Source organism: Crotalus tigris, unplaced genomic scaffold, assembly GCF_016545835.1.
Source record: "Crotalus tigris isolate CLP2741 ecotype Arizona unplaced genomic scaffold, ASM1654583v1 scf7180000024432.2438137, whole genome shotgun sequence".
In the NCBI taxonomy this organism is placed as follows: Eukaryota; Metazoa; Chordata; class Lepidosauria; order Squamata; family Viperidae; genus Crotalus; species Crotalus tigris.
The window spans coordinates 400,973-414,916 of record NW_024100599.1 but is presented as its reverse complement, the minus strand read 5'-3'; the positions used below and the strand labels follow the sequence as shown (position 1 = coordinate 414,916).

The following is a 13,944-nucleotide window of genomic DNA, read 5'->3' as shown; positions in this document are numbered from 1 at the left end:
TTCTATAGTTTTTAATCATTCTAAATATTTTATTGATGTGATTGTGATTTCTTTGATTGTTTTAAGCAATTAAAGACATCCAAAGCTATTGAGAATAAGGCAATAGATAAGATGTTGTTGTGATGGTTGTTGTTATACCATGTGTGCTTTGATGTCAAGTTTTAAAGATTCAGGTTTAGTTAAGTGAAGCACTTTCATTATAAGAACAATGACGGATAATTAAAACAATGCCTGTCTTAGACTTTTTAATTTCTGCAAAAGCAAAGAAACCACTTTCATTTACAATCCCAGTACCCTTAATAAGAGATGTGTATTTTGCTTCTCTTACTTTATTTCTACCTGATGTAGGTTCTGTTGCCTTAATTGCCTTTTGATCTTTAAGAACAATATTTCCTTTCTAAGAAACTTCTATTTGTCTAGTTTATCTTTTTGGAAAAAGATCTGTTTCCCTCTTATGTATGCATACTTGCATTTATTAAATGTGCATAATTTATTTTCTATTTTGATGAGTTATTCAGGTTATTGCTTATGTTCTTAGAGGAACACTCTTACTATTTATAAAAATAAGATCAATGTAGAAGTATGAAGGATATGTGAATTAATTTACTAAAATGTCATATAATAATAAACAGAAGCTGCAGAAACTGGCAGCTAAAAATAAATATGTCTATCTCAGCTGGTAGTATAAATAGATCCTTGTGTGCTTTATTTCTTTTTTTTTAAAAAAACTAAAATTAACAATGGAGTTCTTGAAGTTTGAATAGTAAAATAATTATTTGTTCAATTTTGAGGACCTTTGTTGTTCTGAACATTTTTAAATGGCCAATTTTGTGTCCTTCCCTAGAAAGATTATAGTGGAACAGAGTGACTTCTCTGCTGATAGCTATTGTTTTGTAAAAGAGAAAAAAACACTGATGAAATCTTATTATGTTATTGGACATCAGCATCACTTGGTTTCCACAAAGGCAGAACACTCTTTAACATTTCTTTCAGCTGAATTTTAGAAATATGTTTCCAAAGGTTTTGGAAGAAAAGCTTATAGGCTTACTGTGAACAGATTGGGTTCTCTGTTGCTTCCCTTTTGCAAAGTATCTGAATGGGTAGATAAGTAGAGAAAGACTTAATAGACTAGGGTGCATTATGGTCCCATTTCTATCAGGCATATCTCATATCAAGAAGGCTACCATGTTGAAGTTTAAGTGATCTCCCAGAAATTTTGCTTTAGATACTTCCTGGTTAAAGTCTTGATCAAATTCCTATCTTGATCAAATTTGCAAGCAGAATTCTGCAGCAACTTTAATTTTTCTAAACGAGGTTTTCACTTTTTTTCTGGGGCAAACTAAAACTCCTACAGTACATTTTTAGGAATCTCTAGAATTAATGCAAGGGGTTTTAAAGGAAGCAGCTATTCCATATCCTATATACAAAAGTCAGCCTGCACAAAGATTGGTACTTTATTTGAAATAATTTATACTTTTCATTCAAGGCAATAAAACTAATTGGGCATAATGTAATCCCAAAATTAGTATTTTGGGGTTCCCTCCATGTTTTTGGGTTTCCATTGTTTATTTCAATGGATAAAAAACTATATCACTGATGCAGTATAAATGTAGGCACATTTTACCTCCAGGCCTCTCTGATCTGATTATATCTTTGGAACAGGATAGGAATACAGGATAGGTTCAAAATAACTAATCTGATCCTAATTCCTCACGTTGTGCTGAAACTGCTTGTATAACTTTAATGTTGTTATGCTATGCCTTGGCCCTTTGCTTTACATCATTTAGCAGACTGTCTTTAAAATATGTCAGAACTAATTACGTTGACAAAATTAGCTGAAGTGCTTGAGGAGTAATTTCTTTTATTGCTGTTGAATAATGCTGTTGTTTTGGGTGCTGTGTAAGGTAGAGGTTAATCTAGTATCTGTCTGCAGGGAGTTGGTGTGATTTCAGTGGTCTTGGTGGGAGTGGGTCTTAAGTGGATGGCTCATTTCTTTCAACATTCCAGCTACCTAAGGGTCTTAGTGGGGCTGATGATAATCCTCCAGGAAAAAACAGCAAGACTAATCCTTTCATGAGTGGCACTGCCTATTAAACATTAGTAGTAACTCTGATATGAGATCACCACAGATAGTCATGCTGGGTTCTTGACATTTCCTGTTGGATTTCCTGCAGAAATTTGATTACCCGGCTAGATAACATCATGGGAAACAGGCATGGGAGATGATACACAGATTGATATATGGCGATGTTACCTAGCTGGGTAATAAAATATCTTTAACAACAATCAAGTTCAGGTAATAGTAAGAGCCCAGCGACATATATTCTTGACTTTGAGTTATAGATCTATGTTGGAGTTACAAAATATTTTTTTCAATGTCATTACTAATTTTTTTTAAAATATCATGAATATGTATGAATGATGGTTGGATTATTTGTACTTCAGTCTTGAATCAAAAAGGCTCTGACAGTAGCTTATAAATACAATATTTTCCTTTGCAATCTGAAAGAAAAATATACAAGAGATGAAATGATGAGAGGAGAGGATTAAAAAAGGTAAGCACAGCAACTACATTCTGCTGTTTCTACAGTGACCAGTTGGTGAGAGTTAAAATAAGGGTAGAGGCAAGTGCTTCTTTTCCTTCTGCCCTCCAGCATCATGACTGGTAAGCATTGCTACTACACACTTTCCCTTAAGTGCTCCTTTTGGCTAATATATCTCCCCCCCCCCTTTTTTTTTTTTTTGCAAAGAGATAATTCCTCTTCCCTGCAAAATGATTTCAGCTTCAGATGTTTCTTTCCTATATCCTTGGCTAAACATTCTGCCAGAAATGGCATTCTGACAAGCTGACACCTAATCCTTATTGAATTTTTGCAGGATGATGAGAATGAAATGCTGGACATGGCATAAACATCACAGAGCTTTTCGATGTAGCTTTTCAATCTGAGTGCATCTCTCTTTCTTTGACAGGAAATTGAATTTTCCCTCAATTCCAACATTCTGTAAAATCATTATAGGTGTTATTGAAAAATCACACACCCTGGATATTCTCCTCTATTTTAAAAAAAGACAAACCAGGAGCTAGCTTTCTTTGCAGAGGAAACATCTTTTCATGTGCTTTATTTGGATGAAGTAATGGGGTTTGAAAGATAATATGGTTTGTTTATTAAATTAGTCCCTGACTGTAATCAGGCTTCATATTGGCTGTTCTGAAAACATAACTTACACTTTTAGACACCTAGTTCTGGGGATTCTAGAAGACAGTGACAGGATAGCTGATTGTACTGTTACTTCTTCAAGGTAGTCATTTCTTATTGAAACCAACTTGACTGTGACAGCTCTCTAAACATTAATACCTGCAGAAGCTTTCAGATTTTTTTCAGAATGACAAGACAGCATTGCTGGATTTCCATTGCAAGCCCTGTCCATTTCATACAAGTGTATCATGCGTAGTGTACTTATAAAAAAGATAAGCTTGCATTGTGAAACTTTCATCTTTCTGTCTTCCCTTGGCCCTCATGCAAATACTTCTGCTTTTTAATTCTAATCACAGTTGGCTGGATCCAGAACAGAGTATGATGGCAGTTTTAGTTCACAACATTTGCCCTCCCCTCTACTTAAATATATTTTAATGATCACTATGTAAAATTTTAAAATAATGCTTCTTGACTTGTAGGATATTTTATATTTGGTCAGGAGAGAAAAGGTTTTATTATAATTCCCACAATTCAATGTTAATTATATATTACTAGACATTGCTAGTGGATTGTTTGCTTGATTGGAATCAGCCCAGTCTGCTTTTTGTCCACATGGAAAACATGTGAAATTGGAGAAGCAAGTGGGTTATAAGATATATTGGGTTTAATGTGTCTCTGGACTAATAAGCCATAATACATGTGGTTACAATGAGTATTTTGGTTTTAGGTCTGAGCTGAATAATAGGCTCATGCACTGACATTGTATCAGAAACAAGCACAATGTGATAAAATATCAATCATTTAATCTCATAAATATATGCTATTGCACAAAGTTTTAGTTTTAAGCTCATTCAGAAAGAAGAGGGAGAATGGAAAGACTTTAAGAGAATGGTGGTATTCTTACATATCAGCCTGCCAAGTGATTTCAAGGAAAGGTGTGATCAGAGACATATATTTCTTTCTTCTTTCACCTACTTGGTCATGGGCCATTAGGAGTACCTGTTTGCTGTACTTTTCAGCATGAGGTTAGTCGTCTCTTTCAAAATTTGAACAAACACTCCATTAGTGAACATTTCTTTTTCAGAAGGGTTTGTTCCCACCTCTACTTAAAGAGATTTCAGTTTGAGTAAATACAGTAGTATCAGTTAGTGTTTCTATTAATTATATGTTAAATTATATATTAAACAGCTTTCTGCCCCTTAAACATTTCCATGTGGATAGGTAATGTATGTGTAGCTTTTAAGCTGTCATGGGAAAGCACACAATTCCGTGGGCACAAGAAGCTTACAGGTTGGTATGGGTAGCAAAGCATTGCCAATTTTAATTCTGAATTTTTTAGCTATTTTATCATATTTTACCATTTTTGCATCATTTCTGTTAGGAAAAATAGATTTTTGCATGACAATAATGTATTAGAGTTATAGCAATGTATATCCCCTATTTTGTAAAGTTGTACCATACATTTGTAGAACAAGCGTATTAAACTTGTTTTAACCTGAGCTGGCAGAGGCAGATGGAAAGAGAATTAATCTGATTTTGGAATGAGCTGTTCCAATCTTATCAGAGGTGCTCTAACATAGAGGTCTCCAACCTTTCCGTGCTCATGGCTCAGAGGGAAGGAGAGCACCGCCCCGGCACTAGCAGCCCCATTTGTGTATGTGCAAACGGGCCACACACACCCACCTGGCGCTAGCCAGTCCCATTTGCGCATGTGCAAACGGGCCGCACAGACTCACCCCTGCTAATGGTCCCATTTGTGCATGCACAAACAGGCCACGGGCTGTAGTATGAGTGGGGGGGAGTGCACGCGTATGCGTGCTTGCATCATCAGCCATTGTCACAGCCCGCTGGCCAAGAGGCCGCAGCCCAGTAATGGATCGTAGCCCATAGGTTGGGGACCTCTGCTCTAACATACAAATGGCCTGTTCTGATTTTAGCAAAATAGACTTTTAAGGTTGAGATAGATTATTCTGTTGTTGGAACATATCTGGAAAAGTTGAAACAGCTGAAGTCAAGATGTTTTGATCATTAAATATTTTGTGTTTTATATATTTCTGATTTGGAGGAGAAGAATCATATTAGCAGTCTGGTAGCTCCTTTTCTAACACATTTTATGAAAAGATATAAACTAAAAATCTGCAGTTCGTGAAAGCTTATGCCTTTTAATAAAATTTGTTAGATGGTAAAGGCGCTGCCAGACTTCTAATTTTTTCCAAGGTCTGTAATTAATTACGCCATTTTCCTCATTTCTTTGAAACAAATTTAAGGAAGGCCAGCATGTATTTTTCAGAGAGACAACAATAATTGTGAAGTCATCTCTTTTTAAAACCTTTGGCCCATGATTTTCATCGATTAACCTATACTGAGCTAATGCCGGTAGTCACTTGATTTCATAATATGGTTAAAAGTTAACTGTTGATTACTATCCCCCTTCCTTTTTTTGTAGCATCCTCTAATGGTGGTAGGAATGACCTTAGGAGATAGGTGGAAGAGCCATAAACTAGACAGACAAGGGTAGCTTAGTCCACAAAAAGAATGTGGGTATAGCAAACATCTCAGAAGGGAACCTAGGCATTTTTTGGACTGTAAAGATGAGGAGGGAGAGAGGTCCTTTTACGCTAGCAGGATTCCGTTAATTAAACTTACACTAAAATTAGAACTACTACTTCTAGGCGTGCTTCTTGTCTGGACTGCCTCATAAGGCTGACATATCTCCTCTTTTCTTTACTAACATGGTGCATTTGCCCTGGCTTAAAAATCTAACCTGGGTTTTCTCCTAATGAGAATTTTAAACCAACGTAATTTCAAATTCTGATTAAGAATTAAACCTGCTAAACCTTCAGTACTGGTACCCTTAGGAAAATGTAGTATTTAATCACCATTAAGAGAGATGCTATGCCTTCCTGTTTAAATAGGTGAAAGCAAGAGGCTGACTATGTGTCAACTCAGCATCTAAGAAGGATGATCAGAGCTGATTAATACTTGCATGGGATAAATTGATATCAAAATCATTGCTCCTTTCACTGTGATCATGTATTCTAAAAATCTCCAAGAATGCATTGCAGAATGCAACAATCCTTGGTTTTCACTCAGATTGAATCTGACTTATAACAAAAATCTGATTGATCATTAATACCAGCTCAGCTAGCCAAAAATGAAATAATTGAGTCTTGGAAATAGTAGAAGAGCAGGAAGGTAGAATTTATTTTCCTGCTTTTGGGATCTTTGTGCCTGATGGGCACAGTCACAGAAAAGCACAGTATGACAATTGAATACATTTAGTGATCATTGATACAGTTCCCTCTTTAATATATTCCTTAACTTCACTACAACTAGTTATAGATGTACATTGTTCATGAACACAAATTTTCAACAAATGTATACACTTTTTAGACTGAGCATTCAACTTAAGTTTATGAGGCTTATTTATTATTTTATTAAATTTATTTGCTGCTCATCTCATATTGAAATGACTCTGGGTGGCAATTATTAGCCATTGTGGTCACTAGAAAGCTTCATTTGCTGGAGAAATTTTCAAAGAACTATCCTTTCAACCATGGATCCTCCCTGATTCAACCAATCACTGGTTTCTGAATATCCAAAGCACCCATCTGGCAGAAAAAAATAAAGAAATCCCTTTTAAAGTCTGCTATTTCTTCAGGGAAAGGAATAAAGTCCCATAATTTAATATCTGTAGGCAAGATGGGCAACATACAAATCTAAATAAATAATAAATACTCAATAGGAAGATGAGGTTTTCTTCCCAAATGATTTCCTGTAAATTGAGATAGGGATTCTCTTACATTTGTCGAAAAGGATAAAATGAACAATAAAATGGAAATGCTTCTCAATTCTCAAATGTGTGGATTTCAGCTTCCATGCTGGCTGGGGAATTCTGACAGTTGAAGTTGACACATCTTAAAGGCCTTGCAATTGAGAAACAGTTTCAGATTAGACTGAAGATCAACTGCTTCAGGGATAGTTGACCTGGAAAATTTAACTTTTTTGTAATTTTTAATACAGGGTTCATTCTTCTAAGATGCACACATGTGATGGAATGGCTGAACCCATAGATAATTCAAATTTGAATCACTGATTTTGACATGGGTGTTGTAATCAGTCATGATGAAAAACCATGGGGGTATTACTACAAGCATTTGGTGGAATTTATATTTATGAATTCTTACCCATTGCTACCAAATACTGTAGGTAGTGGTAATATTATGCTATGACCTGAGAGTTTGTATATTAAGCAACTAATGCAATTTTAATTGACTACTATGTAATTGGTATTTTGCATTAATTCATGCACTGCTCTGAAAAAAGGATAATTGCTAGTCTGCAATTATTTGTTGTGGTTCTTGCTGGGAACTATCACTGAATTGGTGGAGGGAATCCAGGATTTGAAAAAAGAATTTTCACAATATATATGATACTTTATTAATATTTTGAATGCTATTTAACCAGCCTCGCCAATCACTTTAAGAATTATGTTTGGTTTCTTGATGTAGTATATAGATCAGGTCTGTATTTTTCATTGTTCTGAAAATATCGTCTTAAGCTATTTGAGTTAAAAAAAAAAACAGAATTATTGAGCGGCCTCAAACCTGATATATACAAAGGTTATTTGAATGAACAGTTCTATCTTTTGTTCTTATGTTTTTTTTTTCAGCTTCTAAGTTTGCAACAGCTAAACTAAAATGTTTAAATTACATATATTTTCATCTGACAAGATTAATCATTTTATGCATATTTTAATGCAGCAAGATTGTTATTTGCTGATAAATATAAAATCTGCACCTTAGGTTGATATAGTGTGATTATGTATGATTATGTGGAAAAAACTACTTGTCTGATTTTTTTAATATTCAGGTTTAGAGTGGCCTGAAATACAGCAATTTTCTTCAGCTATTTTGAATAGTTGCTATGGAAGCATCATTTACAGTCAAGATAATTTATTTGTAGAGGCAGCCTTCTTGGTTTTTTACCTATTATCTTTTCATTCCCTTTCACTGGTACATTAAAAAGTGATTTGCGGGGATTTTTTAGAGTAAATTATAGGGAAATTAGCGATTATTTAAAAAAGGATGCTTCATTTGGGAGCACAAAGGTTACACTAAAATATATGAAGTGAATGATTGATTATACATTTGTATATATGCTTTTGTGAGCAATACATTGCTGTAATGTTAATAAAAAGTACTGTTTTTCCTCTAGATTTTACTAGCTAGGATACATAATTTGGATTTTATTAAGATCAAAAAATAAAGGAAAACTAGAACTCTTATAAATCTTTTTGGCTTGTTTGCTGGAGATAATTCAGATTTATCATTGATAAATAACCAGGATTGTTGACATTGCTTCTCCTAATCTGAGGAAGTTTTACTCAACCCAGAATATAGAATTAATTGCTAAATCATCTAAGTGACCTCATTTAGAAGCAAATACCTATGTTATCTTATGTAAGATAACCTTTATTGTCATTTTTTACTATGGGCACTCTGGCACACATTAAAAATGAAATTCTGTTGCCTGCTCTCAAAAGTATATACATACGTATCATACATATAAACATGCTATATACATGCATATGTATATACCTATATCCTTACATATAAATATTAATCACTGTCCATCTTGAATACATAGTGAAAAGAGGAAGCTTGAGAGTTTACAAGGTTGATACTGTATGGAACAAAACTGTGACTGAATCTGGATGTTCTGCTTCGGATCCTATATGTCCTGGATAGAAGGGACTGAACTGCCAATAATCTTTTCTGTCATCCTCACCACTCTTTGCACCGCCTTCTTGTCTGAAGCAGTAATGCTTCCAAACCAGACTGTAATGCAATATAATAGGATGCTCTCAATCGTCCCTCTATAGAAAGTGGTAAGGACAGGGGAAGGAAGATGTATTTTTCTCATGCAATGCAGAAAATGCAGGCACTGCTGTGCCCGCTTAACAGTGTCTCGCTGTTGAGCGACCAAGCCAGCCTACTTTTATAGATGGATTGCAGTATGTAATATTTTCAATATGTGTTTCATAATGTAAGACTTTAAGAATTTTATGCACTGTGATTTTAAGTAGATTTTACTGCTATATGGATTAAAATGTAGTGTATATTTATTAACTTGTTTTAATATCAGACATTTAATTTTACTACAGAGAACAAGGTTAAAGAGACGGCTGCAATGAAAGCAGATCATTTGAGGGCCAGAAACATGAAAAGATATATTAATCAACTAACAGTAGCAAAAAAACAATGTGAAAAACGCATACGACTTCTGGGAGGCCCTGCTTATGACCAACCAGAAGATGGTATTTTTGACGATAGTGAAGGTCCTCAGAGTCAAAAGGTAAGAAAACTTTGTTTGAGGTGGGATTGGCTGAGACATATGGAGTAGAGGGAATGAGTGAGTTGCCACGTGAAGAGTATTTGGGTTTTAATTTTAACAGCTAAGTAGTGATTGTACTATGCCTCCTCCCTATAATACTCAACAAAATTAGAAGCATTTAGACTGATTGGGGGAGTCAGCACTGCACTTTTTTTTCAACCAGCACTTATTCCAGTTTCTACTAAGCATGCAATTGCCACTGAAAAATGCTATGGCATGTATCCTTATGATGCAAACTTCCAGTAAGAGTGATCAATGTGAGAAAAGGTTGCCTTGTTATAGCTCATGCATTGTCTAAAAAAATAATCAGAAGGGACTTGTTTGTGTGCCTACAAACAGTTCAGAAGTTAAGCCTTTGCTGAACATTTTTGCCATGACTCTCAAGAGACATATTAGTGTGTGCAGTAGAGCTGCTTCAGAACTAGCACGTTTTCTAAAATGCATTGGAGAACAGAATAGAAGGCCTGCCTAAAATTATCTGGAGAACAACAGAGACAGAGGTTCATTTTTCTAAAAACTGTTCTGTTTTTTTCTTTACTAATTTTTTTCTGGGGGAATGAAAAGTGTTGGTGGAACCAGTCAGAAGAAAAAGTACACTTATTTGGAGGCCCTAAATCAGTTAAGAAGGCAAGATGGATGGGAGAAATGGCATTTGTAGAATTTGAAGGATACAGCAACAATAGCATTAGGCTTATATATACTGTAGTCCCTCACCACCACCACCACAACCATTGTGCTTTACAGCACTCTCTGGATAGTTTATAGTGTTGAAGCATTATTTTTGCTTCAACAGTCTGGGTCTTCATTTTACTGACCTCAGAAGGATGGAAAGCGGAGTCAACCTTGAGCCCTGTCAGGATCAAACTCCAAGATGTGGGCAGAATTTGCCTGCAATACTGCACTTTAACCACTGTACCACCAGGGCTCTTCCCAAAGAAATGGTGCTATCTTTTCGTCTTTATGTTGCATCTAAAACATGAAAGATTGCTATATTTGGGGGGGGGGGAATCCAAAATTTGAGATGGGGAAAAAAGATGTTGCTCTATTGCAGGGCTTTCCAACCAGTGGTACGGGTACCACCTGTGGTACATTGGCACCTGGCAGGTGGTACGTGACCATCCTAGAAAAGTGGTAGCAGGGGAGGGGAATGAGCTGAACCGGTGGCAGCACCGCACAAGCCTGAGCAAGAGATGGCTGAAGCTGCAGGGCTGCCAGGGCTCAGCGGAAGCACTAGGATCAGCACTTCTTCGGGGCTGTCAGGGCTCAGTGGAAGCACCAGGATCAGCGCCAGGCTCCAGCTGGAGCTCGGCGTTGATCCTGGCGCTTCTGCTGAGCCCAGAAGAAGTGCCGATCAACTGGAATGTTGCAGCATCTTCAGGCTCTGTGATTTACATTCAGATGCTTGGCAACTGATTCATATTTATGATGCTCACAATGTCCCAGGGATGTGAAGACGGGGGGAATAAAAACCAAACACCCCCCACCCCACCCCTGCTGCCAATCCTCAACAGAAATGCTCACAACAATGAAAACCTCAGACAGGAGGAAGAGCACCACCGGGTGGGCAGGCAGGTGTCTTGCTCGGCTATGGCTTGGGGGGCACTTTTTCAGTGCCATTGTGACTTTGAACAGTCACTAAGTGAACTGTTGTAAGTCAAGGACTACCTGTACTTTATCACTTTTTTCCTTTTTTGGGGGGGGGGTCATCAAGTTTTTGACACCTTGCTAAGCGATTGATGGTACTCAGATATTGCCATATCCTAAAAGTGGTACGGTGGGTGAAAAGGTTGAAAAGCCCTGGTCTATTGAAAAAAAAGCATGGAAATGGCATATCGAAGCCAAGATTCCAGAATCAGTTTCTATACATATAGGGACTTCTGTAGTTACCTAAAAGTTAAGAAATTCAGAGGTGTAAAAATCTAAGATTCTAACTTCAGGAACTGAAATAAATGTTTTAGTTTATAGACAAAGGTTTGCCATTTTTTCTTGCCACTGATGCTTATACTTTCTTTGGGGCTTAATAGTGATGTTACTGCACATTGAATTTCATTCTTTTAGAGCTTGGTGCATATTACATTTCAAGGTTTTCCAGGCTTTTTCAAGATTGAGAAAAGGTTGGAAGAATTAAGTTCACATTGTCTTTGAAAACTAATTGGGAGGTCTTGCTTCTTTCCTGATGCTTGACAGCATGGGGGCAGGGAAATGTAGGAAACTCTTTTTATTTTGTGCCTTTGAGCTGGTATTGACTTCTGGTGATTGTCTAGACCAGTGGTGGCGAACCTATGGCACGGGTGCCAGAGGCGGCACTCAGAGCCATCTCTGTGGGCATGTCCGCCATCGCCCCAGTCCTAGGCCTTCAGCTGGGTTTTATAAAACCTTTTCGCTTTAAGCCTCCGCCGCCATGTGCAAAAAAAAAAAAAAAAAAAAGAAGGTTCAATCAATCAGTCAATTCTCGTGGGGGGAAAAAAGATCTTGCAAAGTTGGAATTGATTGATTGAACTTTTTAGTCCCACCCAGTCTGCCGTTACCACTGCAGCCATGCCCACCCAATGGGCCATACCCTCCCAATGGGTCACACCCACCCAGCACCCGACAATGCATAAGTGGGTTTGGGGTTGCAGTTTGGGCACTTGGTCTTTAAAAGGTTCGCCATCACTGGTCTAGACTAGTTCCTGCTGTTTTGTTGGCAAGATTTTTCAGAAATGGGTTGCCATTGCCTCCTTCATAGGGCTGAGAGAAAGTTACTGGCCCAAAGTCACCCAGCTACCTTTATGCCCAAGGTGGGACTAGAATTTACCATCTCTTGAATTCTAGCCTGGTGCTAGAATACTAAATTGGCTCTCTGTAGGAAACTCTGCAGACTAAAAATGCAGATACCAATTTTTAAAGGTATGTTTTTGACTCTTGCAGTTCATTTCCAGGTAAAACCATTGCTGGCTTTTCTACCTTGGGGAGGGTTTTGTACTTGGTGCAACTCAAGAAATGTCAGTCATATACCGAGCATATTCAAGGCAAGCATGCAAATGTTATGATCCAGGTTGCCTAGGCAGAGGCAGGCATCCTTTATTGCTCTGATTAAATGCCACAACAAGGGCCCTACAGTGGCCAGTAAGGCTCCACTCTACACTACCCAGAAGGCAGCCACCCTCAGTCCCGCCAAGCCAGAAAACAACAAAGAAAGTCCAAAAAGAAGGTGCGAACTCATGGGGCAATGTCCAGAGTCCAGGTATAAAGGGCGAGCCAAGTCCACAGAGTAAAGCAAGTCCGAAGGCAGTCTGCAAGTCAAAGCTGGAGGAGTTAAGCCAAAACAAACAAATAAACCCTCACCCCCCCCATCCCCACTTCTCTTTAAATCAATCCACGCCAGGTGTTCCTTGTGGGTGGAGCAATCTTCTCCCAAGTAGCATTGCAACCCTCCTTTGAGCTTGCCTCTGCTCTACTCTCCATGCCCTTGGATTGAATGGGGGAGGCAGCTGTTCCTCATCAGCAGGGATCTGCTGCCTATCAACCTCACTGCCTGTCTGCAGCTGATCCTCCCCTGTATCTGTGAGGGCAGTCAGCTCTATGCCCTGTCAGCCACCTCCCCCAATGCCTGAGGGACCTGGGATAGCATCATCCTCAGCCCCTGGCCTCTCCAAACATTCCAAGGGAGACGTGCCATGCCCATTGGACTGTCCTGGTTCCAACTCCTACTCCAAACCACACTCTGACGGGGCGATGACAGCAAGCCTTCCAGAGGACATGGCTACTTTAATGCTTTAAGGAAATTATTCATTCATACCACAGTGAAAGGGCATAGTGCCCCTTTCACATGTTTCCAGAGTCCTTTCAAATTTAATTTGTTAGATAGCAGGTCTTAACGAATTCAGTGACATTTATGAAGAAATGTGACCAAAACTGTCATATTGCTAGTAGTGCAGTTTGTGCCACATTGTCCATGTAGCACTATTTGAAACATCAAAGAAAATGGAAATACTCTGCATGCTATGTCTTATATCAGTAGTTCTCAACCTTTCTAATGCTGCGACCCCATAATACAGTTCCCCATGTTGTGGTGACCCCCAACCACTTATACATCACTGGGTGCCAGAGGCGTGGCCAAAGAAAAGGGGAAAAAATGGTGGACAGCCTTGTTTGGCGACCCCCGTGAAATGGTTGTTCGACCCCAAATGGGGTCCCGACCCACAGGTTGAGAACCACTGTCTTATATCATCAGACTTCAATATATGAATAAATTGCACATTTTAAGACACAAAGAAGATAAAACTCATATCCTAAAGGACATTAAGCTTATGCTCATGCCACAACTATTAGGATTTAATCTATGAGATACTATTTCAAAAATGGGCAT

The 13,944-nt window shown here is 37.9% G+C and overlaps 1 protein-coding gene across 3 annotated transcripts in view; it reads left to right on the top strand.

Annotated features, from left to right (window-relative positions):
• Window positions 1-13,944, top strand: part of SNX25 (sorting nexin 25) — a 75,412-nt gene that overhangs the window by 18,994 nt on the left and 42,474 nt on the right. For all 3 annotated transcript variants that reach the window (XM_039330769.1, XM_039330768.1, XM_039330766.1), the window contains exon 7: window positions 9,364-9,554. In XM_039330769.1, coding sequence (XP_039186703.1) covers window positions 9,364-9,554 — 191 coding nt within the window. The remainder of the gene's footprint in view (window positions 1-9,363; window positions 9,555-13,944) is intronic.